This window comes from Pollachius pollachius (assembly GCF_949987615.1).
Source record: "Pollachius pollachius genome assembly, chromosome: 5".
In the NCBI taxonomy this organism is placed as follows: domain Eukaryota; kingdom Metazoa; phylum Chordata; class Actinopteri; order Gadiformes; family Gadidae; genus Pollachius; species Pollachius pollachius.
Genome location: NC_136938.1, coordinates 7,537,272 through 7,564,941, shown reverse-complemented (window position 1 = coordinate 7,564,941; position 27,670 = coordinate 7,537,272). Strand labels below are relative to the sequence as shown.

At 41.0% G+C, this 27,670-nt stretch overlaps 3 protein-coding genes across 3 annotated transcripts; 2 read left to right on the top strand and 1 right to left on the bottom strand.

The window, feature by feature from the left end:
* The first annotated feature begins 294 nt into the window (after positions 1-294).
* LOC307076269 (chromodomain Y-like protein 2) lies at positions 295-21,048 on the top strand. Its single transcript, XM_079737205.1, has 7 exons — positions 295-427; positions 10,483-11,122; positions 13,401-13,618; positions 18,047-18,219; positions 18,332-18,542; positions 18,639-18,782; positions 18,876-21,048. Exons 1-7 carry the CDS (start codon positions 404-406, stop codon positions 19,032-19,034), a joined length of 1,569 nt encoding a protein of 522 aa, XP_079593331.1. The 5' UTR covers positions 295-403; the 3' UTR covers positions 19,035-21,048.
* Positions 21,049-21,443: 395 nt separating this feature from the next.
* On the bottom strand, positions 21,444-23,034 carry cmc2 (C-x(9)-C motif containing 2). The gene is made up of 4 exons (XM_079737269.1): positions 22,731-23,034; positions 22,006-22,116; positions 21,768-21,839; positions 21,444-21,665 (listed from the first exon to the last, which is right to left on the bottom strand). Exons 2-4 carry the CDS (start codon positions 22,084-22,086, stop codon positions 21,579-21,581), a joined length of 240 nt encoding a protein of 79 aa, XP_079593395.1. The 5' UTR covers positions 22,087-22,116; positions 22,731-23,034; the 3' UTR covers positions 21,444-21,578.
* Positions 23,035-23,693: 659 nt separating this feature from the next.
* On the top strand, positions 23,694-27,096 carry cenpn (centromere protein N). The gene is made up of 12 exons (XM_079736120.1): positions 23,694-23,962; positions 24,277-24,322; positions 24,406-24,465; positions 24,612-24,685; positions 24,780-24,956; positions 25,066-25,167; positions 25,417-25,471; positions 25,571-25,680; positions 25,776-25,899; positions 26,041-26,121; positions 26,488-26,534; positions 26,728-27,096. The coding sequence occupies exons 1-12, from the start codon at positions 23,792-23,794 to the stop codon at positions 27,007-27,009; spliced, it is 1,329 nt and encodes a 442-aa protein (XP_079592246.1). The 5' UTR covers positions 23,694-23,791; the 3' UTR covers positions 27,010-27,096.
* The last annotated feature ends 574 nt before the right edge of the window (positions 27,097-27,670 follow it).

Here is a 27,670-nt window from a genome sequence, read left to right as displayed (position 1 = left end):
AATTGGACAGACGAGCGTGAATAAGACCAACTCCAGTGTCCCCAAGCAGAAACCAGTAGGCCCAGTCCATCGTCTCCTCCTCTACTGTTGGACTGCAAACACAGGACGGAGCGGAGTGACCATCGGGCTTTATTCATAGCTGGACTAATTTCAGTCCTCCCTCGCATTGGGTAAACAGCACCGCCCAGAAGGTTGTTTGTTTTAAGTGTGGAGCGATCCATCGCAGAGCGCCGTGCTCGATTGACACTGTCTGCTGATCTGCTACTGCAGCTTTCTCAGAATAACAAGGCGGCTCGCTAATTCCCGTCTACCGGGGCTTCCACCGAAACGCCGAGCGTACGGTCCTACCAAAAAACCAACAAGGCGGGCAGGAACGCCGCGCCGCAAGTGCCCGCACCCCAGAATGGCTTCGGGAGACCTTTACGAGGTAGGCGAGAGCCTGTTCCACGGAAATACTCTGTTGTACACTGACGAATATTGTAATTAGGAAGTAAAGGGAGGTCGTCGCGTATGGAAAAGGCGATGTCCTCCTAAGCCCTTTAACAGGCGAAACTACAACTCAATTTACGGGAGACGAGCTTCTATAATTTATGCATATACTTTACGCCGCTTCGAATCCACTTTGAGATACGGATTCACCCGAATCGACGTGGAGATAGGACTAGTGGAGGTAAAGTAGCACGTCGCCGAGTTCAAAGTGGTGGCAAAGTGACAGTAGTGCTGAGCTGTCGGACATGAATAGCTACGGTGGTGGAAGTGAGGATGGTGGTTGTTAAGGTGCGCATTCACGTAGCTACAGGACTTCTATTTTGTTTGATCTTTTACAAAAATCCCCCCCCCCCCCCAAATTAGACATGAACGAACACTATGCATCGATATGAAATACTAACACTCACGTGACTATTTGATATCGCATTCGGTCATGTCTAGTTTTGAGGGAAAGTTAACCAAATAGATGGGTACACACACTTGGATAAGATGTTAATGGTCTCCCGTTAGCGGTTGTACTTTGGAGATGTGTTCAGGACCAAGCCGTCTACACGGTGTATGCGTTCGGTTGCTGACAGTGTTCACCACCTGACCTCGCTTCTGATGCTAAGAGGCCATTGACAAGCTCCGTGTCACTGCGTGTGTGTGTGTGTCATATGTTTCGGTTTCAGGGAGATAAGGGAGTAAAAGTGTGGTGTCCCACTCCAGACAGACCACGGCCAATCAGGATAGATCTTTGAAGGGCTATGGGAACAGAGTGTGGAGGATGAGGGAGAGAGAGAGGGCAAGAGTAACAGGTGATAGCAACAGGTGACATTGGCTGAGAGAGTAGACTGCTTCTGACACAGCCTGCTGTTTTGTCGCCACACGTTAGATCAACTCTACACGTCATCTGAAGTGTACAGGTCTATGCATGATCAACCTTTCATTTATTTCCATCGTCAATTCAATTTTTATTTACCGTTGTTGATATATCATCTGAATTGTCTTGCAATCTACCTTTTGATTAGATTCAAATGCAATCAATATGATTGATCTCATGTAGGCCTATATTTCTTATTGAACCATAGCTACTTGATAACACAACCATACACACAACTACAATGGTGTTGTGTTTTTTTAGTCCCAAAGATAAAAGTTAAAATCAATAGTCTTTACAATTGGACGATTATAATTTTGTTACGTAGACTCTGTCCAATCACAACGATATCTTTCGATTAAGGGAATTACATTAGCCAAACTCAATCAATATTTAGATGAATTACTACTTTACAACAATACAGTTTTCTTTCAAGCCAATTACCCTTCACAATTACTGGTGTTTGTTTTCTTACAAAGTTGTTAGCTTGCTTTGAAGATGGAGAAAGGCAACACACCTCAGGCTATACAGGCCTTCAGACTACATTACAGTTTAGCTATTGTATCTTGATAATTAGCGCACCAATGTTGACTGCAGGCAGAGGATTTGCTATAAGCAACTTAAAGGTAAAAAAATGTAACATTGACACGTTTAAAATGGAAACTGCATTCAAATTCACAGTGTAAGCAGAGTTGTCTCTACAGACCCCCTCCTCCCCAGAATGGAAGCTCACACGGGTTGCCAGGTTGGGGACACTGAACAAACACGAGACCAGCCATCACAACATTATATTTTGAGATGAGCGCAATTATTCTATTTTGACAATGACAAACAACGGCTAGTCTTACACGGTAAGTCTATAGGCTAATGTATACATTACGTTGCGCATTTTACGAACCAGCTCATATGGAGACCGTCTTGAAGTCCTTTGGGGCTCTAAGTTGTATCCATCTTTCAAAGGCACCTCGAAGATTTACCTGTCTTTGAGCACGGTTCTGGTCATCAAAAGCGGCTTTTTAAATTGGGAATCTAGGACAATCTCAGTAGATCCAGTTTGTTTACTTGTTTATGTGGCTGCGGCACGCTGTGTTTGTGTGCCAATTTGTTTTATATCTGGCATCCCGGGTTTACTGGGAGAATACTTACAGAACTGGTGAATCATTTCACACAGGCCAAAACAAAAGCAAGCACTCCCACCCGGAACAGACATTTTAAAGGAAAGGCATAGCTGTAGCATTGATGTCGGAGAAGCCAGTATTTTGATTTAACATGTTTCCTTCATCTCTGATGAATTATGGTAATTGTGTGATTTAGTACAGTCAATTTGGTAATTCTTTTTCCTTTTGAACTAAATGCATGTGTAACCTCTGTAATGAATACATCATGAAGTACATGTCATCTTAAAACCTAGTCATTATCAGGGACAAAGTAAGCCATGACATAGCAATGAGCTACCTCAGTCTTGTGTTGACGCTGCAAACACCACAAGACCAGATTGTTTGGCAATGACTTAGTCTTTTGTGCAACCTTTTGTATTTTGTTTAGTTCGAGAAAACATATATTTCCTTTTGAGATTTCAAAACCAAGTACTGGTTTTGTCTAAAACCAACCTTTTGTGTAAATAGGACCATAAATAGGTTATTGTCTTTCGGGTTTTTACTGCCGTAGAGAGTTTTGGACATTTTGGACGATGAGACGTATCCGGTTGAAATGTGTTTTAGTTAAGCTACTGTTTAGGGCGGGGCACTTTGTAATGCGGCTGACTTGTCTAACGTCTGGGAACTCCACCTACCCAGGCAAGCCAGGTGACGGTTGTGAATGAACCTATATTAATTCAACAACAATGAAACCCTGGGCAACTATAATGAATCTGATCCTTTATCATAACACAAAATACGACTAATCGACCTCCACAAACCATAGTCGTCAAAACGCCCTGTGACTAATAGGTCGGCTAGTCGACTATGAGGGGCAAGCCCTAAAGATCATCTTTATTTTCTTATTGGAGTGCAGTCTCATAGCTCAAATTTATTTGAAGGAATTACAAGCCAAAATCAAAAAAACTCTATCCCCCTTTAATTTAAGGTAGCTGCTAAACAGTCCTACGTTTGAACCATCGTGTTGAATTGATGTTCCTCTTATACAACTTTATTCACTGATTATAACAGCATCTCTCATTACCATCTCTGTCAGACAACGACTTGTCTACTGCTTCTAGTATGTCTGAAGCTGAATTTTCAATTAGCCTGCAGAGGGTAGATGTCCCCACCTCCGCAGACACACTTTTAGCCCACACAATATCTTTTTAAACGGCGACTATGTTTAACTTGCAGCAGAAAATATACAGTCTCTTTTTACAGTCGCCTTTTGTAGCAATCTGTATTTTTATCTCTCGCCGGGGCTGTTCTCAATGTGACTGAGTGGGATGGTGGGCATCAAATTTGTCTATTCATTGAAACTGCACCCCTGCGGTGCACCAATCTAACACCATTCACCCCTACTTAGTATTTCTCAGCATCTCTTAAACCACAAGCATCACTAAGCGTTCGCTCTGAACGTTGCTTGCCATTTTTATTTAAAACACCCCCCTAAATTAGTTTTCATCAGCCACATGATCCTGAACCAGTTCCTTGGACGTTTCCTATTGCTTTCCTACACATCACACAAAGCTGATCTTCTGCACAACAGTAGAGCCGCAGTCTGACCCAGAAGTTTCTCTGTATAATGGGGAAACACTGGTCTAACTAAAAATTGATTCGTATTACGCTTTGGGAAACAGGAATGAAAAATTGTCGCAGTCAGTGGAGATGAAAATAGTGGTTTTCTGTACTGCTGCCTCGACTTTGTAAACCCTGGTTTTTGTGAAAGCCTCGTACATACATTTCAGCTGAAGTGCCTGGTCACTCAAATCTAAACTGAGATATTTGTACATCAATTCAAAGTCAATGTTGTTATAAGTCATCCATCAAAATTAGCAAAAAAAAAAAAAAAAAATGTAATGATGACTATATTTTCTCATTGGAGTTTTTTCCAGGGAATGGGCATGGTAGTAATATCGTGAGACCAGTTTGATGGACATCTACCAGGTCCGACCGTTGTGCAATCAACTGTCATGGTGGTTTCAGTCAGCATTCTATATTGTTCCCGACAGTATTTTTTGCTATAATTTCGTTTCATGTCATTTTTAACAAGCACACGGACGAAGCGGATCGCCTATTAACTGCAACGACAAAGTGGTTTTGAATGTGTCGGAACAACCATGAAGGAGACATTGAGCAGGTGCGACACTCACTCCTAGCTGAGTGTTGAGGTGTCTCTGAGCAAGACACCTCACCCTAACTGCTCCCGACGAGCTGGCTGTCGCCTTGCACGGTTGACTGCGCCGTCAGTGTGTGAATGTGTGTGTGAACCGTGTATGAAGTTGCTGTGGATAAATATAATCTGATAGATGTAAATGTATGGGTTTACTCATTTTATGTACCAGGGCACACAATCCATGGTCCACTACCCATGCCCTGGTACTGCAGTTATGAGTGACACCTGGGTTCATCCTTAGATGATGCCCCTGTGAAAATGGTCTATTAAGCCAGCTGTGTAAATGGTGTGGGACCTGGGGGGAAGAATATTGTTTGTGATTGGTCAGGCTTATGATTAATGCTGTTGGTCAATTAGGTGTGAGGTCACTCCTAATTGTAGATTGCCTGCCTTAATAACATCCCGTTACGGATACAGTATCTAAAAATTGACTGGTAAACATGTTTTATCACCTATGCCCACTGGATGCCAACTCCAAAACATTTTGAAGCAACGATTTGGGTGACCAGGGACTTAAAATCTGTTGTATCATAGGCTAAAGAATATGAATGCAGTATATTTTAAGTTACCCATTGGTCTTTTTGAGGTTGTAAATTTGCCTTCTACAAATATTGTAATTATGTGAGTTTTTGCCAACAGCAGCATATTTGTCACATTGAGGGCAGGACTGAATGAACAACCTTGCAATAGGTCTATGGCCAAAACCCATTCAAATATGAAATATAATATATAAAAAACATAATTGTAAACCAGGAACTTCGAAAGTACATAAAATGAAAATGACAAGATGCAAACTTTTAAAATATATATATATATATATATATATATATATATATAAAAATTATATATAATATAATTTTTTTTTTCCTATGAGCCCTGATGATTTATGCAGGGCGATTCTGCCACCACCTACCAAAAAACACATGAAGGCCTTTAAGGGAAGTCCTCATCATTATCTTCTGCCTGAGCCTCACAAACAGAAGGGAGTCAAACACCCTAACCCCTAGACATGTCACGCTTATGTCATATGTTATGACATGATATGACATGTCATAAGTGCTGAAGATGACATGTTCAAGCCACACAATACAAATGACAAAAAATTACAAGGATATTCAGTCCGGGGAAGACAATGTTGGTCAATTGTTGGCCGGCTAAATATGCAGCATGCGTTGTGTCTTGTTATCAGACTGTTGTGTCCAGTCCAATAAATAATTTGCATTTATACAGAACCAAGACCTGTGGCAATTCAATGAGGCGGGTGATTCTTTATCTGAAATGCAAGTCATTTCCCCGGTTCCGTTGTCAATAGTGATAAGTATAAAATGATGAGTAAAGCTTTAATACAGAAATGCCAGCATTGCACCCTTTATCATTCAAAAAGTAGTCATTTCGTCCCCATTACTAATAATCGAATTGAGATACACAGGTCAAATCCTATTTTTCTTTCCAAACTCCACAAAGCAAATGTTCGACTCTGTTCCGAACTCGGGTTCCTTTTGATTTATTGACGTCTAAGTGCCTTTTTGTGACGAAAAAAGGTTAAAAAAAAAGGGTATGCTGCTTCAGCCGTTGTGTGTGGATGTGGGAAGCTCTATCAGGGCAGCCGTTGATGTCGGTGGCTGCGTCCGAGAGCACTTTGTGACAGCCTGCTTTAAAAGGTGCTAGATAAATAAAAAGAACATGTAACAATTTCCAAGCCTTAACCCTAACGTAAAACTAGGTTGGGTTTGCTTTGCCAGAAGCTCAATCTATCCCCTTGCTATACCAACATGGTCGCCCACCCGTAATACTGCTTGACTAAATTCTAAAGCCTATTTGTCCAATGTTCATGCTATATGTATGCAAGTGGCGCTACTTTAATCATCACTGCCGTGACTGGAGTCTGTGTGGACATTTCCCATAGTAGCATTGTTCCTACCATGAACTAGAAGCCAATGAGGAACTGAGGCACCAGATTCCGGACAGGGTACTCTAATGTCTGTATACTTACGGTGGCTCCAGGTCTGTTCGTTGCAGGCTCCAACATAATAAACACAATGGCAATGGCTGTGGGGTACAGTATACTTAAGATGAAAGAACAGGCACACAACATGTCCACACACTTTGTGTGTGTGTGTGTGTGTGTGTGTGTGTGTGTGTGTGTGTGTGTGTGTGTGTGTGCGCAACCTCATTTGGCCCTCATTACATTACAGCCCTCACAGCTTGTTATTGGCAGTGGTCATTCCTTAATATGTGGAATGTGTTATTACACTTCCGATCTTCACCTCATGCGGAGTGCCATGACGCAAGAATACACAAACCGTTGCTTGAATGGCCCTGTTTCCACAGAACCTCATTACTGTGATAGTAGTGGCTGCACACCATCGTGGCTGTACGCTAGAGACAGTTCTACAACAGTGGGAATCAGAGGGACTCACTCAGGAGAGGGACTCCAGCAAAGGAAGAGCATTCTGCAACTAAAGCACATGTGTATACAAGGAGATAGTGACGGATGTGCCAATGAAGTAGCGCAGTCATGGATATGCCAGCATGTTAAATGTAGACGGCACTGCTCATGTTCAACAACATTATTTTGGTGCTGACTGGGAAAATATTGCTGTACTCACTGTCCAGTTTTATTGGGAAACACAATAAATCCTACAATGAATAATTATGAAACCTGGTGCAGATTATCCGGACAGGTTAAGTTCTGTTGTAACATTAGCCTTTACAAATGATAAATTACCTGAGAACCCAGCCTTTCTATGCCAGGAAGGTTAATCGAGGGATTTATTGAATTTTAAACCCCCAACCACGGATCTCATCTCAAACACTACACTTGAGAATCTCACCCACAGCTGCGTTAAATTCAATCGATTCAAGTGTTGGGGAATAACTTTCCTTTTTGGGCGTGGGGGGGGGGGAGGAAGAGAAAAGTACGTATGAATGTACTTTAAGTGAGCCACTTCCCTAGAATCCCAGCAAATAGGTTGGTGACGTTGAGATAAGTACTCCAATGATAAATACAGGTTTCAGAGTAGCAGTTGAGAGGGAAGGTATTATAAACAATTTTGCCCAGTAGAAGGTAATTCACATGCGGTTAGTTATAGAGATAGGCTTATGAGTACGGCATTCCATGAGGGATTTAGAAGCAGTATTTTTCGAGGCATCTTTCCCACCTGGAAAACAACTCGCAAGATTTATCCATCTTTCAGCACCAAAGAAAAGTACATTTTTCATGCAGCGCAAACGTGGAAACAAATGAGTTTAGAACCAACAAAAGCCGCTGCCTCATCCCCTTTTGCTAACACAATGTTGGACTTCTATGCAGAGAAAATAATTAAAACTGTCGGGAGATGTAGCTGTCAAGATCTTGTTGTCAAGCCTAGAAGTGTAGTCACAACATAGTGTAACATGTTAACAAAAACGTCACGTCGATCACAAAAGACTAAACAACTACCATAATTAAAACACTGTGTTTGGTGAATTCAGCCCCCAGTGAGTTTTCACATGCTGGTTTTTTCACTGTCATGCGCTGATAGTAGAGTTAATAGTCTCATCATTATTATTGATTAATTTAATCAGCGTTGTTCTATACATATAGTTAACTCCTACTATAGGTTTACCAATGGCCAGACTCGTCAGAATAACATTCAGGTAAATATGTAGTTGGAAATGTAATTTGTCCGTCACTCACCAAATGACAATTCCTTTTTTCAGTTGTTAAAAAAAAGGCTGCTATGTCTGTGTACTTTTGTTTTTGCTAAGTAGCTTTTTGCTGACTCGTAGACTCAACTTCTCCCACTGTTAAGATATTTGGCTCCAAGGTGAAATTTTTTTATTCCTCTCATCTCTACAGAAAGAGTTGCACCATATTCTTGTGCTCTCATGCAACATATTCTTTAGATTGAATGATTATGCTGATCAAATAGGGCAAATGTATTTATGTTTATGTATATTTCATCAGATCCCAATGGCAGAATCAAATGATCCCTTGTCAAAACAACCATAGCAACCCTGGTTTCTCCAGCCAGGTGTGGAGCATTTCTTTTGCATGCTATTTTGTATTGAGGCCAAATAAATCGACCATCCGTCTCTCTGTGTTGCTCTGATGCAATACAGAGCTAGGGCTGCAGAAATGAGATGCAGCCCTATTTCTCAGTGTGCCTTCATTAACAATCTCTGGAAGTGTGGTTGAGGGTTTAATTCCCTGCTCTCCCTAACCCGTCATATATTGCTTTTGGAGAAGGGACTCGTGTTGGCAGGGGATCAACATCACAGGCTCTTGACTTCTGCTGCATTGTTAACTGAAGCAGATTTTGGAGCTTGTTTGGATTTCCTGGAGTTATGACTAAACTCAAGAGAATCTGAAGTTCAACAATATGAAAAAATATCAAACGTTGAAATATCCCATGTGCAAAACAGTTTTTTATATACATTTCTTATTTATATCTCATTCATTTTCAGCCACGTAGTTTGTACTTACATTAACATATGCTAAAAGTTGTGATATCTGAAGGAAAAAATGCAGCCAAAGTATTGGACTAGGCGCCAGTTCTAGTGTTACTTGTTGGAACAACACTGTAGAATTACATTGGCGATTATTCTACATACCTACACACTCAATTCAAATACACATTAACTTAGCACAGCCCTTTCTAACAGTTTTGCATACACTAGGGAAGTCTGCTTGTGCATATGATGGACCTCGGTGGTGAGGTATGCGTCAAATGTCAGGCTGAACTGGTGTGTGAGTGAGGGCTGTGACCCTGACAGAAGCCACAGTAATGTTTAGGGTTTCCTCATGATAGCAGACTAGGAGCTCCTCTCGGCTAAACTCTGGCCTCTTATCTCTCCCTGACAGTGGATGTTCCCTATCTCCGGCTCACAACGTGTGCCTTTTAGGCTTCAACCCGCCCAGGAAAGGACATTAGAAAGGACTCAATAGTCATTCAAAAGGGCTCTTTGCAATGAAGTGAAATTGTGTTTATTTCTTTATACCTATGATGGATAATGATCGAGATCGACTTTGCATTGGACAATGTATCATTGTGCATGATTTTGTCTTCTTTTTTTTTTACATTTGATTTCACAGAATCTTTAATCAAATGCTTGTATGTTATTTTAGCTTAAACTATGCAAATAGCATACATGGTGCCCTTTTTTGTTTGGTTCATAATGCTGTCAGAGCTCTGCTGTCGGCTTTCACAAATGACAGAACAATTTTGGATGAGCAGATGCAGGTCACCCACGAGTGACAGTGATTAGCAGAAGGTTCTATAAACAAGGCTTCTATGTACACTCTATTGAAAATCGCTTCAGCATCAGTCATAGTAGTACGCTATTCATACACTAAATAATGGCTAGATAAATAAATGCAAATATTTGGCATATATGTGCCATAGACCATTTTTCCAAAGCCTGAACTTGTTTGCAGCGGTCTCCTGTCCCATGTCTCCAACTGAAGGTGGAAACGTTTGATTGGACATAAGAAATCAATAGTAAACGGCGTGCGTGCGTGCGTGCGTGCGTGCGTGTTTGCGTGTGTGTGTGTCTGCTCTGTGTCGGCAATCCTATGCGCTGTCATATCTACCCTTGATATAACTATATATTTATCTACTGATTCACTTGGTTGTAAATACTTGCGCAATGTTTGTGTTGTTTTGTGAGACATAATGGGCTCTTTATTAATATTTGGATGCTGTGGTGTTGTAGCAATGGGCATTCCAAATAAATGAATTGTGTGTTTGTGTGTGTGTGTGTGTGTGTTTGTGTGTGTGTGTGTGTGTGTGTGTCTGCGTCCCTGGGTGCGCATGCACGTGCATGTCGCCCCTCAGGTGGAGCGAATCGTGGACAAGCGGCGAAACAAGAAGGGCAAGTGGGAATACCTGATCCGGTGGAAGGGCTACGGCAGGAGCCAGGACACCTGGGAGCCGGAGAACCACCTGCTGCACTGCGAGGAGTTCATCGACCAGTTCAACAGCCTGCGCCTGCACACCCCGCACAAACAGCTCAAGCCCCCAAAGATGCTCCACGGAGCACCGTCCGGCCCACGGCCCCTCGCCACCCCCGCCTACCCAGACCCCTTCAGAGCCCGCGCCGACACCCGTAAGAAGAGGCAAAGCTCGGACCCCCGGGCCGGGGGGAGGGGGGGGAGCCTAGCCGGGGGGGATGTGGTGACTGGGAGGGGCGGGGATTCAGGGAGGACACAGAAGCAGACGGCGAGTGGTGGAGGAGCGGTGGGCAAGCAGGCTCCAGAGGAGAGGATTAACAAAGGGACGACGTTCAAGCCCGCCTCGCCCCGGCAGTTACAGTTTGTTCCCGCCGTGAGGGCTTCACACAACGGACTTCAGAATGGAGAGGCAGAGCCTGTCTTGTACCGGGCGTCGTCAAGGACCCCGAGGCCTCCTCCAGACAAGGGGGAGAGGACCCTGGCGGACGGGGCTAACCCTGGGCAGCAGCACACTGAAAACCTAGGTGAGCCGATGGTCATGTGAATGGTTAAATGCGTGGTGATATACTTTGAATTGTATATCAACCAAAGAGCTGGGTGGTACGTGCTATGTTCAATTTGCGTTCGATTTTGTTACATGATCAGAACTAACTGGAAGTAGAATACTGGAATTCTAAAGATAATACTTGGCTCATCAAGTCATTATTGGGTTTCATCAAAGTTAGTTGTCTTTAGTCTATTTAATTACCCTATGAGGTAGTATGGAGCTCGGTGTTTGATGGCACATCATTTATTTACTTTCAACGTTTAACCTGTTGTTTATTTAACCCCTGGGTGTGTTTTGCAAAGCACCAATGCTCTTTTGCAGCAGCACCCAAGTTAGTCCACTAATTACCATGCCATGTGTATATGGTTGGCAGAAACGCATGTGTTCATTCGGAGATCATGAAAACTCAACATAGAAAAGCCATTGTTGGATTCTAAGCCATAACCTCCTTTTGAGTTTTTCTTGTGTTTAAAACCAGTTGACAACAATGATACTTTAGAGCTTTAGTTACAATCAGTGACGTTGGAGAGCAGCCGTTTCACTGTATTGCACGTTCTCCTTAGCACCCTCTCCTTAGTAATGAAGCATGCTCAAATTTTAGGTTTAAAAGGTGTTTTATTTTATCTACTCTACTAACCCTAACCTCTACTAATTAGCAATGGCTAGGGTTGCTTCAATAAGGCTTTTGGAATTCCTGTTACAGTCTTCTTAAACCAAACCCTGATAACAGTATTGTCATTCCCGGTCAACAGTCCAGATCTGACACCACATTGGTTAATCATTCATTAGGTATCTTAAAAGGAATATTTTCTTTTTCAAGAGATGTGGCTTGACTGGACCAAAAGGTTTGGACTCTCACTACATTTCCAGATTTGTGTTGTTTAAGTCAAGGTTCCCCTTGCAATAAAAAACAGAAACCTTTAATAACATTTGTTGATTTATCAAGTGCTACAAAGAGCTACGTTCATTCCTTTTGCATCCATTTGCCGAGTGACGTTAGCGATGTTTATTTGTCCTTTTTATCGCAAACATCATGAACATTGATATTGTGTTACACTTATAGTTCAATGGATCCCAGCACTTCGTGATATCAAATCATGTTTAAAAATGTAACCCATATTTCTACATGTATTTTGAGCTGCCAGCAGAGAGTCCAATTACATCCAACTTTTCCTGGAACATGTTAGTTCTGACCAATGAAAGATTAAAGGATAAAGAACCATTATTTAGTTTTTCTCCCTGCCACAATCTCTTTCTTACCAACATGTATATCCTATTCACAAGTATTGTCCATCTAGAAGGCTGCACATAGAAGCCAACCTTTTGTGCAAGACAAAGCATAACATAACATAACTCTACGGCCAGCAAAAACATATGTCATTCTTATTGCCTCTAATCAATCAACTAACGGAGCTACAATAGTATTGTTGGTTAAAGTCAGGCATGGAATTTTGAGAAACAAGCCAGAGCAAGCTAGATTTTGAAAGTATCCCACTGAAGAAATCACTCATTCAGGCCTCCTTCCAAAGTCACTTTCCCCAAACAATTGACTAGCTTACTAGATTAAGCGATAGGTCTGCTTAGCCTTGTGGAAGACTGGTCATACGTATTGAGTGCACAGTCAGCGTGGGCGTAGGTAGTCGGGTAGGTAGGCAGATCATGTCATTCTTGCCAAATGACATGATTGGACAGGCTTATTACAGGCCTGTGACACCGTGGCCTTCATGTGATGCAGGTTAATTGGCCGCTTCCTTGGCTTCGTGAGTGTACGCTAATTGGTCACATGCTTGGCTATGTAGCCACGAAGGTACACACTCAGTTGATTTTACTGGCTTAAAGGTAAAGACTATAATCGATACAGAAATGACGTGGGATAGCAATGGTTTTCATGGAACATAATTTTCGGATGCTTAATAGACACCTTGATAACCCTTAATAGCATAATTAGAAAAAACATACCTCTTTCTGTTGATCACTTTAAGACTTCGTTCGATCACGTGTAAGCTCTGGTTGGTTCTGGTACCAAGTGTAAGCGCAGTATTGGCGCATAGGACTTGTCCCGGGATTTTAGTTTATTTTCTTTCTTTTCCGAAGTATAATAAAACTGGCTTGCTTTCACAACACAAACAGTGAGTCTGCTGTGGATATGGCTTCCATTGCTGTTTCATTAGTCATGTCTGTATAAACACACAAGTTGTTCATTGTGTGTGTTTGGACCTGCTCAACACCCTCCTCTACCCTCCCCTGTATTCCAGGCTCCCCTTTGGCCAACGGGAGGATTCATCTGCACAGCTCGGCCAAGCGGAAGCTGGGGGAGGACAGGGGATACGTGTTCGACAAGCGGCTGAGATACAACGTACGGCAGAGCGACTCACTCTGCCGTTTCCGGGACATCGTGGTCAGGAAGGAAGAAGGTTTCACGCACGTGCTGCTGTCCAGCCAAACGACAGACAGCAATGCCTTGACACCTGAGGTAAATAAAGCTGAGCCTTCCGGGTAAATGGTGAATGAAGTCCCTTTTAATGATTTTTTTCTCTAGTTTTCAATCCATCCCTTCAATCTATCACCCAATAGCGTCTGGTTTCAAATTAAACGTTGAACGAAAGGTTGAAAAGAAAAATGTTTTAATACTTCAGACAAGTTGTCGGCTACAGAATAGTGGGATCTTTTGCAATTGACCATGCAGGGACCTAGTGACATTGTCAGAAATGTTATTTGTGAAAAATCTAACGATAATAATTGGAAGGCTTAGGCTATACAGTGAACCTCTTCACGGGAGTGTCACGCATGGGAAACAGTTTAATTGCCCATCCATTCCCCCTCTCCTAAACCACCGTGTGGCTCTCCTCATGCTTTTCTGTCTACCAACTTGTCAATGTTACAAACCTAGCACCCAGCGTTGATCAATTCAGGATATCCCATATAAAATTACTTTATTCATGGCCGCACCCTACGGACAAGTATTTGTAGATTGTTGTTGCTGGTTGGCATTATGGATCTATTGATAGGGGCCTTCAATTGTTGAACTGATTGTTTGGATCTACACCCTCGTCTGTGGTTAGGTTGTCTTGGCAACAAAGAGATCACCGCTCGTTCCCGCTCCGCTTTGTTCCTGCCACTCATTGTAAAGCCCATGTTTCTGATAGGATTAGGGAAAATGTATTTTAGGGCGAGGTTTGAGCAACCACAAATGGACTCCGATATTGCCCCGCATCATTCACACTCTCCTCCGTGCAGAGAGGAAAGTGGAATTAGATTCATTGTCATCCTCCATTACCACTGATGCTCTGTGATCAGTGCTCACCAACACGGCTTGTGTTCCCTTTGCGCCTTGTGTCAGCCCTTCCCATTGAAAGGCATCTTCGCCCGTTGAAACACTGAATGAATTTATAGGTAGCGGCTCTGGTGACTGTGCCACAAAACTGGCCACTTCATTTGTGTAACAAACATTTTTTATCATAGTGATGTATTCATTAAACCGAGGGATGTGATTACACATGCGACTGACATTGGCAAAGGCCAGTGAATCAGATATTGAAAATACTGAGTGATAATTCTATGCTGACATAACCAATAACACCCGACCTGTGCTAGTTGCTCAGCACTGCATGATGTAAAGTGACATACATGACTTTCCCTAACTCAAAATAAGGCTGAGGTGGTTACTTTGCGTGCCAGAGGACTGCAAACGTTATCGGATGACCTAACAAGCCAGGCTATTCTTTTATGATCGCTCGCCCACGTATCATGTCCTCCTAAATTATCATCCGCCAAAAATGTATTGCAGTCTGCCTTTTATGGGTTGTATAGCTGCGTTAAGGATTATTGTTTTTTTGAAATGGTAAAAAGTCACAAGGATAATTGGTGACTGATGCCTTCTTTAATTCGGATAGCTATAAACCATTTGTAAATTATGTTAATTAAAGGCAAGTTTCCGAATATAGTCCTAACAAGGATATTGGACATCCAAACACATATAAACAGCGGAAACAATCCTAAAGTGTTTAATTTGATCCCTTTTCACAGACTACGAAAAGACTTACACAAGACTGGCCTGTACTGGCCTGTCTTGTGTAAGGTGCCAGTAGGTACTGTATTTCTGGTTAGCGAAAAAAGCGCCATACATTTTTACCTCGACAAGGTAGAATTACAATCTTTGTCATAGTTGCCATGGTCACTGTTGTAGGTAAATGTGGAGGTAACGGCCTATTTTCGTTTCTCATCACACAATCCTCTTATTGCATCCATAGTAACTGCATTCATCTACCTATAATTATTGCTCTCTGTTCTAGGTATTGATTGTTCATCATTCATCAGTCGGCCCTACAACCCAACAATTCTTATTTTCGGATTATACACTAATTAGAATATACTTGAATGAATATGATTCTTATTCAGAGAGGAAAAAAGAGTCTTAGGTGGGCTGCCTTAGCCTTCTCAATGCAGGACAAACCCTTGCAAAGTTGCTGGTTCTACTCAGCCAAGCTCTGGGCTAGAGCTCCCTTCCTGCTTTTACACCTTCAAATGTAAAATGTAGCATTTGATCCATTCTGGTTCACCTCAAGGAACCAAAACGGCCGCTAAAACAAAAGCACCTCCTAATTGTCACTGTGCTGATTGGTGATGAATGCAACCATTAAATGGTGACAACTTCTCAAAAGTAATGTGAAGTTACATATACAAGCAGTACCATGGCTATGGGAAAGCTATGGGTTAGGCAAATACCAAGGGTGTGAGCAGTGCTTGCTCTGTCCGCCTTCCGTAGCACCGCTCTGATGGACTTGCGTTAGAGAGCATAGCCCTGTGGTTGCCTAATGGCAACAGGCGGATTAAAAGCAATGGTGACCCGGCGCCATCATAGACACCAGCGTACCATTCATATCGATCCGAGTTCTCACTACATGAAACGTAATGGGCAGCTTCGTGGTGACCCTTCCACCACCCCCCCATCACTACACGCTGGTGTAGTGGTGGGGTAATAGCGGAGCATACCGGACCGTATGAGTACGGTTTGCAAGCATTTGTTACCCGGCCTTGGTACATTGTGTTGTGGGATGAGTATTCTACACAGCTTAATATATATGATTACCCTTTTGTAATGACTCTGTATATGCATTTGTTCACTGAAGCCTGTCAAAACATGGCATAGGGAGAGCACGGTTTCATAGACGTGAATAAACTTGTGCTTTCTACAGAAAAACTGACGTGATGTGATCACCATTCAGCTATGACTCCTTAATGCATTCATATGTTCTGGTGTATCATGTGCAGAAAAATTATTTAATTTTCTGATTAATAAAATTAAATGTAAAATCGACATGAAATCAAAATGATTCAAAACTTCCCTCTGGGCTTAGCAGTTGTTTGTGGTTGGGTGTAAGATGGTAAAGAATATAGACACAATCAAGATCTTCATCAATTGATGGGTTGTCTCTTACATTGAGTCTGGCATTTATAATGCCGGACTCAATGTCCTGGGCAGCCTTATTTTTTAAAGCAAGAAATTGTGACACTAGATATTCAATAAAGTATCTGTAGTAGTGTTGTATATCAGTCCTCTTTGTTTAAGGGGGATACTGTCCTTATTTAATACTGTGTGCCACGGTAGGTTCAAATGTATTTTGTTGTTTAGTTTTGAGATAGGGGAAGTACAATAGAGCCTACACAATATGAATGCGGAACATGCTCAAAATGTCCAAAACATATGGAGAGGAGTAATCAAAACATTTAAATTCCATCAGGGATACCACGTCATGTTTCTAATGCTACTCCCCCTGGTGGCAAGATCTCCGAGAATCTCTTTATTCCTCTCTTCTCCCTCGTCAAGCTAAGCAGAGAGAGTGACATAAAATCATTATCTATCTCCAAAGGAAGACAACATAAAAACAACGATAAACATGGATTTGACTTTGGTTTGGAGGAAACTTGAACTTTGATTACATCAGTGTTTCTGTAATTGTGGTTAAATACAAAGAAGGTTTATGCGCAGATATGTAGGCTATTCTTTAGAAGTCAGGTAATGCATTTTAATGAAATAGTTCATATTAAAGTCCAAGGTGGCTCTATCAGTCTAGTGATTGTGTAAAATGTAGAATACAAGATGAAATGGCGCTAGAGTAATATAATATAAAATATAAGAAACTTGAGGGAGCCTATACTGTTGAACTGGCCACCGTTTGCTTAGAATGTGTTCATAATGGTCATGGATCTGCCGAATTGAAGGCCTTCTCAATTTCATTTTCCCCGTCCCCCCTCAGGTGGGGAGGGGGGTTTCGGCAGGGGGTGTCGCAGTGCAATCAAACTGCACCTGATGCCTTTCTGGGTCTGCCGCGTTAGGGTGCCATTATTCCATAATCAAATCTCTATTTTTATCCATATTTGCAGAGGCCTCCTAGCTTCATTGCTTCTAACTCTCTGTGGAACACATGGTGCCTCTTATGGGGCATAAAAGCATAACAGCTTCTTCCATAACATTCAGCCGTTTTTTGTCGTGCCACATTGTAATGAACCTGAGGCATCTGTCAATCAGATTGTTATAAAAAATGTGTCCTGCTGTAATTCAGGAGAGATAATGTTTGTATTGAGCGAGTTAAACTGGAGAACCAATCGAGTTTTATTGTGATGTCCTTTCGGCAGGTGCAAACCCATCAATACCCAGGAGTTGTCCCCTTAAAAGCCTGTCTTGGTCAGTCATAACTCAATGACCGATGACCGACAATCAGACCATTTGTTAACTTGATACGCTTATTGGGAAACAATCTCAATCCATTCATTTCAGCAGAGTGTTGCAAATATTCTTAAATCCTACACGTCCCATACATTGTGCAGAGATCTTGGTACAATGTGCAGAGATGTTGTATTTGTTTGTTCTAAAAGGAAACCCCCCTTTTTTCTTTTAAAGATCATGAAGGAAGTTTGTCGGGCCTTGGGCAATGCAGCTGCTGATGACAGTAAACTGCTGCTGCTGACCTCCGTGGGGACCGTCTTCTGCAGCGGCCTGGAGCCCTCCTACCTCATAGGGCGTCTGTCCACCGACCGGAGGAAAGAGAGCACTCGCATTGCAGAGGCTGTGCGGTGAGAAAAAGGGACTTGCTGAGGACAACAGGATTTACCAGGCACAACATTTCCCAGGATCCACCACATCCTCTTGGGTTTTAATAAAAACAAACTTGCGTTCTCCATTCAGGGATCTGGTGTTGGCATTCATCCACTTCAAGAAGCCCATTGTGGTGGCTGTGAACGGCCCTGCTCTGGGCCTGGGGGCCTCCATCCTGCCTCTGTGTGATGTGGTGTGGGCCAGCGAGAGAGCCTGGTTCCAAACCCCGTGTGCAGCCCTCCGCCTAACCCCTTCTGGCTGCTCCTCCTACACCTTCCCTCAGATCCTGGGTGTGGCGCTGGTCAGTCCCGCTATTATTCATGGTTGTCAGCGAACCCAGTTTATTTGCAAATATTCACTACACGGTCCAGAATGTTCAATGTTTTTCAAATCCTAGGCCAATGAGATGCTGTTCTGTGGGAGAAAGCTCACAGCACAAGAAGCATGCAGCCGGGGTCTGGTTTCACAGGTCTTCTGGCCAGCCACATTTAACCAGGAGGTGATGATACGTGTGAGGGAAATGGCTCTTTGTAGCTCTGTGGTAGGTACCCAACCAACAAAAGAGCTCATTATTTCTCTTCATCTAATAAGTGCTGGTATAATGAAGGTGACCCTGTCCCATTCTGACCCCCAGGTGCTAGAGGAATCCAAATGCCTTGTGAGGGGCATCCTGAGACCTGTGTTAGAGGAGGTGAATGAGAAGGAGTGCCAGATGTTGAGACAGTTGTGGTGCTCCACCAAGGGTCTGGAAGCTCTCTTCAGTTACATGCAGAATAAAGCCTATGACAACTGACCCTTCATGCAAGGATGCATGGAACCTGGCAGATTTTACCAACCTCTCTACCAGCAAGGGCTTCTTCAGCAGTCACCGTTGAAGCGCAACCTCATGTTTTTGTGATTCTACTGTCCCAGTCCTCGAAGAAATCAAAGAACGGCCCAAGGGCAAACGCTCTTTGCTTAAAGGGTAAGGCCTATGTAAACCTGTACTCTTTCATTACCGTCGTACTGAATGAAAAGATCAAAGGTGACATGCTGTTGTCCTCCTAAAATGTCTTGTTATCTATCAATTAACTCTTAGGTTTAGTGGTGTTTACCATTACAGCCCATTTAACAAGTCTGGCTTGTTTTCTTAGAAGAATAGAGAAATTCACTGAGCTCACGTTTAACGCCAGCCTGATCATTTTAGAGATTATATATCAGAGAATGATCCTCTTCTAGGAAGAAACATAGACTGTATGAGTTTGAAAGCTTTGTGAAAGGTTTGGAAATGTGTACATGCAATCGCCTATGTTTTGAAATAATTTATTTAATGAAACGTAATATATTATATATAATATATTGAGATAGAGATATATGTATATTTGTATTTAAAATATATGCTTTGTGTACAAACTGAAAATATGGTCAGCCTTTGTTGTACATTCTTATGAATATAGATTTCCATGTCTGCTGATGGTCTGTGCACGAGTCGCTATTCAAGCCATTGAGTTAGCTTAGCAAAAAAACCAAAGTTTGCATCTGAGTGAAGCACAAGTTTCTCCCTTTAGATACACATTCCATCACTTCTATGGACAGAATTAAACTCCATATTGGCATTGAAATGCTCAAAGCAGTCCTAGTGACATTGATTTGTTATATGCCATTGAGATTGCAAGATTTTGAATTAAATTCATTAATTCTTCATAAAGTACTTATAATTATTTTAAAAAAGACTTAAAGGAATATTGTAAATTAGCAGTGAAATCTAACATTACTGACTTATTTATCGCGTCACACTTTTTGATCTAGGCTAATTACAAAGAGACCGTGCTTGTCCAGATCATGGCTATTTACAATCTCCCTCAAATTGTTCACTTTCTTTTCGTCTTTCTGTATTATATTCTCAACATATGTTACACTTGTGATTAGTGTAGCTTCAAGAATACATTGACTTCTTGAAGAAGCTTTGGCAAGTTTGAACCCATTAAGGTGGGGGTGGGGGCATTTCGGCTCTTTGATATTGATTTGTATAACACTGAAACCGTAATGTGCACGAAAGATGAAATCGTATTAGTGCTACTTACTAAAGTGATACATTAAATTGCTTTGGTATACATCACACATTGCAAATGGTATACATCACACTAGCGTATCACAAGGGTGTATAGGGCCTATATTGGTTGTAATACTCTATCATACTAGTGCAAAAGATATCGTAATCTACGGTGTGTTGAATGTGTTGGATATAGATCGGTGTTTACCAAAGTCTGATGATCATGTATATATTATGTTTTTTTAAGTTGAGGATCTTTGGTTTGTCATGGACATCACCATAAGGTGTTTGTTTGGTGTCTGCGTTGTCTACGTTCTGTATTGTGAAGCTGAAACCAAGGTAGACCTTGATCACATGTGATGTTAGTTTCATGAAATGATATACGTACATTAACTTATATTGCATTTACGTTTTACCAAAAAATAACGACTTCTGTGGAAAATAGTTTGTATAATTCAGAGAATTGTCCAGTTTTCCAATCAGACACAGGCAGTGCATAGACTATAGAGGCTAGCCATTTATGAAATTAACTGCATGTAATATAATGTAGATATAAATGTATTGCCTGCCAGAATACTTTCTATTTCAGGGTATGTTTTGTATTGGCATTGTAAGTAGTGTTTGAAAGCAGTTTATTTTTGTATTTATTTGAAATTTTATTTACAGTCTGCTGTGCCATTTTCCATTCCCTCAATCCCTCCACAACTTTCTGGATTATCCACAGTATAAATAATGATGAATAAAGTGTCATGATGAATAAATTACATTATATTCATTCAGGTATGTATTGTGTTATTTTAATCCATGAGTCCATTTTTGGACATATGCATTAAAGTAATATGGTTAAGAACATATTTAAGTTGTTATCCTTTTCTATGGGTAACCCTTAACCTGCATTAATGGTATATTACAACACAGCCACTGTAAACATTTCAATCAAAATTAGTGAACATGTTCATCATACATGTTAATCACATAATTAACTTAAAATTTAAATTTAAAAAAAAGGTTAGTGAATCAATCTTGGAGCTGCGTTCAGTGTAATATATTTGGTTGACCTCACTGACGAAATATGCGAAAAAATACTTTTTTTTTTTGAATCAACGATTTTTATTTTCATCATTACACTACAAGCAAATACAGATCTTTCAGCAGGTGTCTTATTGAACAGTGATTTGTTGGCAAATGGGTAGCATTTACAAGTCTTAAATTAGTCCCAACCCCCTCCATCCCACATCCAGTTGAAGTGGTTATGACAGGTTTGAAACGCTGCTGTGGTTCAATCAACATCCAGATGCGCCAGTCTTAATCCGTCTCAGGCCTCGGCCCTTCTTTCACCCTTTTCCTCATCTCTTCGGCGTGCTGTCTGCTTTTCTCCCTCTTAGCTAGCCTCTGTTGAATGCCAAGCGGACATGGAAGGCACCACGTGTCAGTTTAGGCAACGTTTTTTTCTCTTATTTAATAAATAAACAAAATGAGTTGGGAGACACTCACCTCTGCCTTAAGACAGTGCCGCATTGCCCGGTCCATATCATTGCACGTGCCAAAGAACCTCGTTACATTGTGCTGGGGGGGAGCGACAAGAAACATTGCATTAATAGCATGAACTCTATTTAACACAGAACCAAGCTGAAGGACAATTGTGAGCGACTTAATAATTGACATTTGGTATGTGTGAAGAAAAAGGTGGTGGGAGAGACAGAGAAGAGAAGGTTATGAATCGCTGTCTTACCTCCGTATGGCACTGTTTTAGAAGATTTATCATTGCATTGCATTCATCCGTATGCAGATGAGGTGAGAGATCAGGGTGCATGCTGAGTTAAGGGCTTACACTGCGGTAACACTGAAAATGTCAAAACAAGAGAAGCCCTGAATTTATCAGCAATCCGGGAGTGAATCCAGTAGAAATCCACATGATGCCAAAGCACACTTCAAACAACAAAGTCAGTTCCATCATTCCATCATACCCTATATAATTAATAATCACTGGTCTATTTAAAGGATACTACAGCCTCCCCACCCCTCTCCTTCCTGAGCTGTCATTTACTCTTCAGTGGATAACGTTCACCTGCACGCCGGACAGAACAGAGGGTTGTTATTGTTGTTGTTGTTGATTGTTGTTTACCACCCGTCCCCTCAGAATGCACTCTCTAACCACGGTCAGTTCGTTCTTTACAATGGACACAGGTTACATAATGCTTTTGTCCATTTCAGTCCACTGAGTGCTCGTTCTCTTTCAACTTACTTGCTAATTAGTTTGGCATATGTATTGACTAATTTAAAATAAGCAAACGGGACTTCCTTTGCTTATCTTTGTCACTGAATACGCCAAACTAATTTGCAATACAACTTTAGTCCACAGGTTGAAAGAGTTAAATTAGAGGTGAACATCACAAGTTGCAATGCTCATGTTTGTTGACATTCTCGTATTACCAGATGAGCAAGCTGACTACTTACCAGATGACGGACGGCTTAAGTCACATGAAATAAACCAGTGCGATAATTCTGCAAATCCAAACGAAAGGATCTCTTAATCGAGCTCAGAATCCCTTAATCGGTTCTAAATAAGCAAGCTCAGCTTTCTATGTAGCGACAAGGACATGCAAGAACAAATATCCCAACTGGGACGTAGCAGATGTGGATAGACTAGGCAGTCGCTGTACAGTTCAACAGATAATTGCGAGTGACATTAATGCAGCCTTGCGATATTATTGATACATCGATTACACGTTTTTGTAACATTTTACCTAACTGACAAACACTTGTTTTGTAGTTTAATGGCGGATTGGGAACCAGCGTATCGGCTCATTACCGCCATCCCCTGGACAGGAGTATGGATTTCTAGAAGTAGCTTTTTGGTAGGACCAATAATAAAATAAATAAATAAATTTGATAGTTAGCCAATAATATCAAAAAAATGAATCCAATGTTATTATATAATAGGGTTAGGGTTAAATATCTATAAAAATAATATATATATATATATATATATATATTCGATTAATTATTATTTTTAATTTATTTATTTATTTATTTTTATTTTTTTTAAACGGTATAAAAAATGTAAATTATAAATTGTGAAGTGGCCCAGTACCAGTACTTCTCCGGATATTAAAGTGTATAAATGCAAATGTAAACAAAGAGTTAAGCAGTTCACCTTCTGCTTCCTTGGGGTTCCTTCAGCGACACTAAAATACAACAAAGCGGTAAAAAAAAAAACATCATGTAGAGATACTTAACATTGCTGTAACAATGATATGATGATGATGATGTATTTGAATAATAATTACCATTATTTTCTAAATTTTAATAGAAAACAAGAAGACACTACTCCGGCACGATAGGGGGCGCAACGGTTCCCCGCGTAATTTCCCTGATTGAAATGTGATTGGTCCATTTGTGTGCTCGGCTGGTGGCGCTTGTTTGGAATATTTTACCGTCTTCTTTTATCTGTACCACCACCGCTGGTGCTGATATACATTATTCGTCTTATTCTTTTGTGTTCTCTTAAAAAAAAGATGGACGACCTTAAGAGACATTTGTTAAAACGGCTCATACGAACCACGCCGACCAAGACGCTAAGGACGACACTGAGACAGTGGGCTCGTCTGAGCGTCGAACAACAAGAATCGTTAGACTTCACTCAGCCCAAATATGTGTTGACGGAAAGTCTGCTGGACCTATGTGAAGTATGCGTCGGATTGTGTTGAAATCATTTTAGATGGTATAAGGCATTACGGATTTTAAGATCTAAACATTTGCCTGTCGCTATATAGTGTTGGCCTAAGCTTAAATGTGTTTTGGTTTTGGTCAGTGTAACCGTAACGTTAGTTCACTGTCTTATGCACACAGTTAGGCAGATTCAGTCTTAATGAAGTACGTTGAGTCTTGTCCACAGTACAGCAGTGTGTAACGTAGTGATGTTAGGCGATGTATATGATGACCGCTTGAATGGATGTTCTTTCTGTCCTAACTTTGTATGCAATATATCTGTTCTCAACAGGAAAGTGGATTGGGAGTAAAACACATCACAGAGCTCGAGATGGTTTGTAAGTAACTTCATCATAAAACCCAAACTATGTATGAATTTGTTATCAGGGGTGAAATATAAGAACATCTATTTTGTTTTAAGATGTCATTGACCACCCAAACCAAAGGCAATGGCATGCTTACCAGCTTCTGGAGGCAGCAGGTAGGACAAACCATTACCATGTTCTCTGAGTTACCACATATTTTGTTCAATTATTATACTACTGGGGGGAATAAACCTGTACACAGACCAAACCGGTGATATGTATTGTGTCATGAAAGCTAGCTATATTACTATTTGTGTTTCAGATGACGCTCACTCGGTAGAGCTGTCCAACTTTAAGGAGCAATTTAAAGCTCACCTTGCTGAGCTCATTAGACATGTAAGAACAATCCCTTGCAAGATTAGCAACATGGTGGATCCCATTTATAGGCTGAACATAATTAACTGCAATCCTGCTGATTTTGTGTTATAAGGTGTCCATCAAAATCAAGAAGCATACAGATGAGGCAGTCTGGATACGAATCGCCTGGGTCGACAGGTCCTCGCGGCCGAATCACCTGAAGCCTACATACGTCGTCCACCATCTTCAGACACCCTACGTCTTTATAACCAACTTGACTTCGAAAAAAACCATGGCTCTGTTATCCCAAGTAAGGCCTGATGTTACCCAAAATGGCAGCAATATTATTGAATACAACGCATTAGTAGGTGGGCATAATTCATGACAACTAAGACCTAACAACCTGCTGTTCAATTCAGGCCTTGGTTCTGGCTACCAGATATAGCTCTATGAAGGATGTTAACCTCAGTGGTCGGAAACTCAATGCCATCAGGGATCTGCTGATGAAGCAATTTCAACAGGTTGGATGGTTTACACTCTTAACTTAATGTTGTATTCAACAAGGCATTTTAAGTGTATGCATAGATGTAGGTATAGATCAAAGTTATTCCAGAATAAGTTATTGGGTGTATTGCAGTTATTGAAAGCATCCCTCTGGGGCCGAATCTTGTCTGTCTTATCCCTTACCTTTCCTCAATATTCATATTTTTTAAACCAGGATGAATATATGTTATAATTTAAAATTAAATTGTGTTTTTTCCTAATTGTAGGTCTTTCCCAGCAAGCATCTGCAGCCTCTTCAGAAAAATAACCAAACCAAACCAAGTATGTAGGCTTAGGCGTGACACATTAGCTACATGGTTTGTTATGTTACAATGAGACCAACTTATTACATTGTTGAATTCATGAATTAATCTCACATAGACCCACAGATAGAGTATGAACAAGATGAGCAGTCAGAGAACAGACTTCAGACAGCCTGTGAGGCTTTTGGTGGTGGAACGCTACCTGAACTGGATAAGGCCATCTACACGGTATGACACAAGAACAAATAATCTGTGGTTTTAATCAAATGTAAAGTAAATTACATTAAAGGAAAATTACATTATTTTATGATTTCTATCCACAGCTGAACACAAAGTTCAAGGACAAGACCAACCAGATCATGACAGAAAGGGAACAACCATTCAGATGTGTTGTTACATTTAAGGGCTCCAATATCCTGGAGTCACTTCGACACAGTGCAATGACTGGTCAGAAAAGCATCAAAATAATTATACTCTTCGATCTTGCCACTAGGTGGTAACAATGCATAACAGGGGGGTTATTAGAAGCATTAGCTTTGTATATACCGTTCGATTGCATTATAAACTGCTTTCCCCCTCTTTTTACAGGAATTACTTCAACCCCTGTCACACCAATATTGTCATCCATCTCCCAGAAAGGAAGAAGTCATTTTTTGATCACTGACAAAGGTCCTGGTCCTTAAGAAAGTTGCAGTGTGTTTCGGCTGACTTTTGAATATTTCTGTATTCTATTAATTTTTAAGAAGGACGTACTATTTTGTTTCTCAATTTCAAATGTGCAATTTTATTTCTTATATTTCTTGAGGTAAATATGCGTAATAAACCGTTCAAATCTATTCGTCCAAATGCCCTGTAAAGTTTTTTATTTTCTGTTTTAACTTTCATCATTTCATTTTTAAACGCCAACGCTGAGTGTACCATTAACCAGGGTGCCCCTTACTGCAGCCGGTAGACTTTCCTCAGTGTGCGCCCATATTGAGCACAGCTACCTAATTAGCCTACTTGACATTACAGACAACAATTTGTTATTTCCAGGCAAAACTGAAGAAGAGATAGGAGAGAAACTGGGACCTGGGAACCTGGTATGTAATGTAATGTTTGTAATGCTGGAGGTTGTATGTATAGCCAGATAAAATATTCTGATGACTATAGTTGAGTAGTTTTGTTCATCATTAAAAACTCGTCAGTAGTAGCCTTTGTTAGCATACCATTGTGTGGTTTTGTCAATTATTGTTTTTTTTGCCAAGCACAGACACAAATTTTTCTTTCTTCAAGGAAGATGATGTTTTCCTGAAGGACACAATTAGGGCAGTAGCATGGTGCCAGTTGCAGTCCTTTATCGACCGCGTTTCTCTCCCAATAGTCATTGGGATGAAAGGTGCAGAGAAGGAGGCAGCATTAGCAGAGTTGAAATCCGTTGACCGCAGGTGCCTGGAAGAAAGCCCAAACGAGATTGAACCGTTCTACTTCTTTTTCAAATCAAAGAAGGATTACAAAATGTTCTGTGTGGAGATTTTTGACAGGAGAAAGCTGAAAGTGTTTGCCTCTTGTGAGTAGCGACATTTGACCTATTGTTGTAATTGTTTTTATTGTTATTTTTAAATTATTCTGTTGAATAAAAAGACTCGTGAGATTGTAACTTAATGTGCGTCACAAATGTAGCTTTTCATTATATCGATTGAGGAACATTTTTTGCCCTTTGCCCCCATTTCCTAACATTACATCTGTTAAGGTCATACATCGGGGTCACAGTTGACCCTTCATAGTTCCCCAAATCTTATTTTTACTCTTAGGTCAAAGGCAGCTGGGCCAGCAACTCCAACAGACAGGCGGGTACAGGAGTTCTCTTAGATACTGGCTTTAATTTGTCTGTGTAGATCTCAGTGAGGAACCTTGGGAGACAGTCTTGCTGCTATAGTTTAACACTCACAGGACAATATATGAGATAGCATTAACAATCAACATAGTATGCTACGTTTATTATGCATTGACTAAGAAAATGCAAGTGTCAACATTTATAAACGATAAATAACCTTAGAGATGGCTATTAATTATATAAGACAATTTCCTGTATGAGAGAAAATATGCTATGATTTAATTTGAATAAGAGAACTATAAGTGAAATCTGCCTTGTTCGAGATTTTATCCTCGATGCATGTATTGCACTATTTCCACCACTAGGTGGAGCATTTGCTTTTCATTGCTCAATGTAGACTCC

Coding starts and splice junctions, on each gene's coding strand:
- LOC307076269 (XM_079737205.1), top strand. CDS start 404: ATGGCTTCGGGAGACCTTTACGAG. Junction 11,123..13,400: donor GCAGCACACTGAAAACCTAG/GTGAGCCGATGG, acceptor CCTGTATTCCAG/GCTCCCCTTTGGCCAACGGG. Junction 18,543..18,638: donor AGATCCTGGGTGTGGCGCTG/GTCAGTCCCGCT, acceptor TTCAAATCCTAG/GCCAATGAGATGCTGTTCTG.
- cmc2 (XM_079737269.1), bottom strand. CDS start 22,086: ATGCACCCTGATCTCTCACCTCATCTGCATACGGATGAATGCAATGCA. Junction 21,840..22,005: donor TAAAACAGTGCCATACGGAG/GTAAGACAGCGA, acceptor GCTCCCCCCCAG/CACAATGTAACGAGGTTCTT. Junction 21,666..21,767: donor GGCACTGTCTTAAGGCAGAG/GTGAGTGTCTCC, acceptor GGCATTCAACAG/AGGCTAGCTAAGAGGGAGAA.
- cenpn (XM_079736120.1), top strand. CDS start 23,792: ATGGACGACCTTAAGAGACATTTGTTAAAACGGCTCATACGAACCACG. Junction 24,323..24,405: donor CACAGAGCTCGAGATGGTTT/GTAAGTAACTTC, acceptor TTTTGTTTTAAG/ATGTCATTGACCACCCAAAC. Junction 26,122..26,487: donor TTTTTTGATCACTGACAAAG/GTCCTGGTCCTT, acceptor TGTTATTTCCAG/GCAAAACTGAAGAAGAGATA.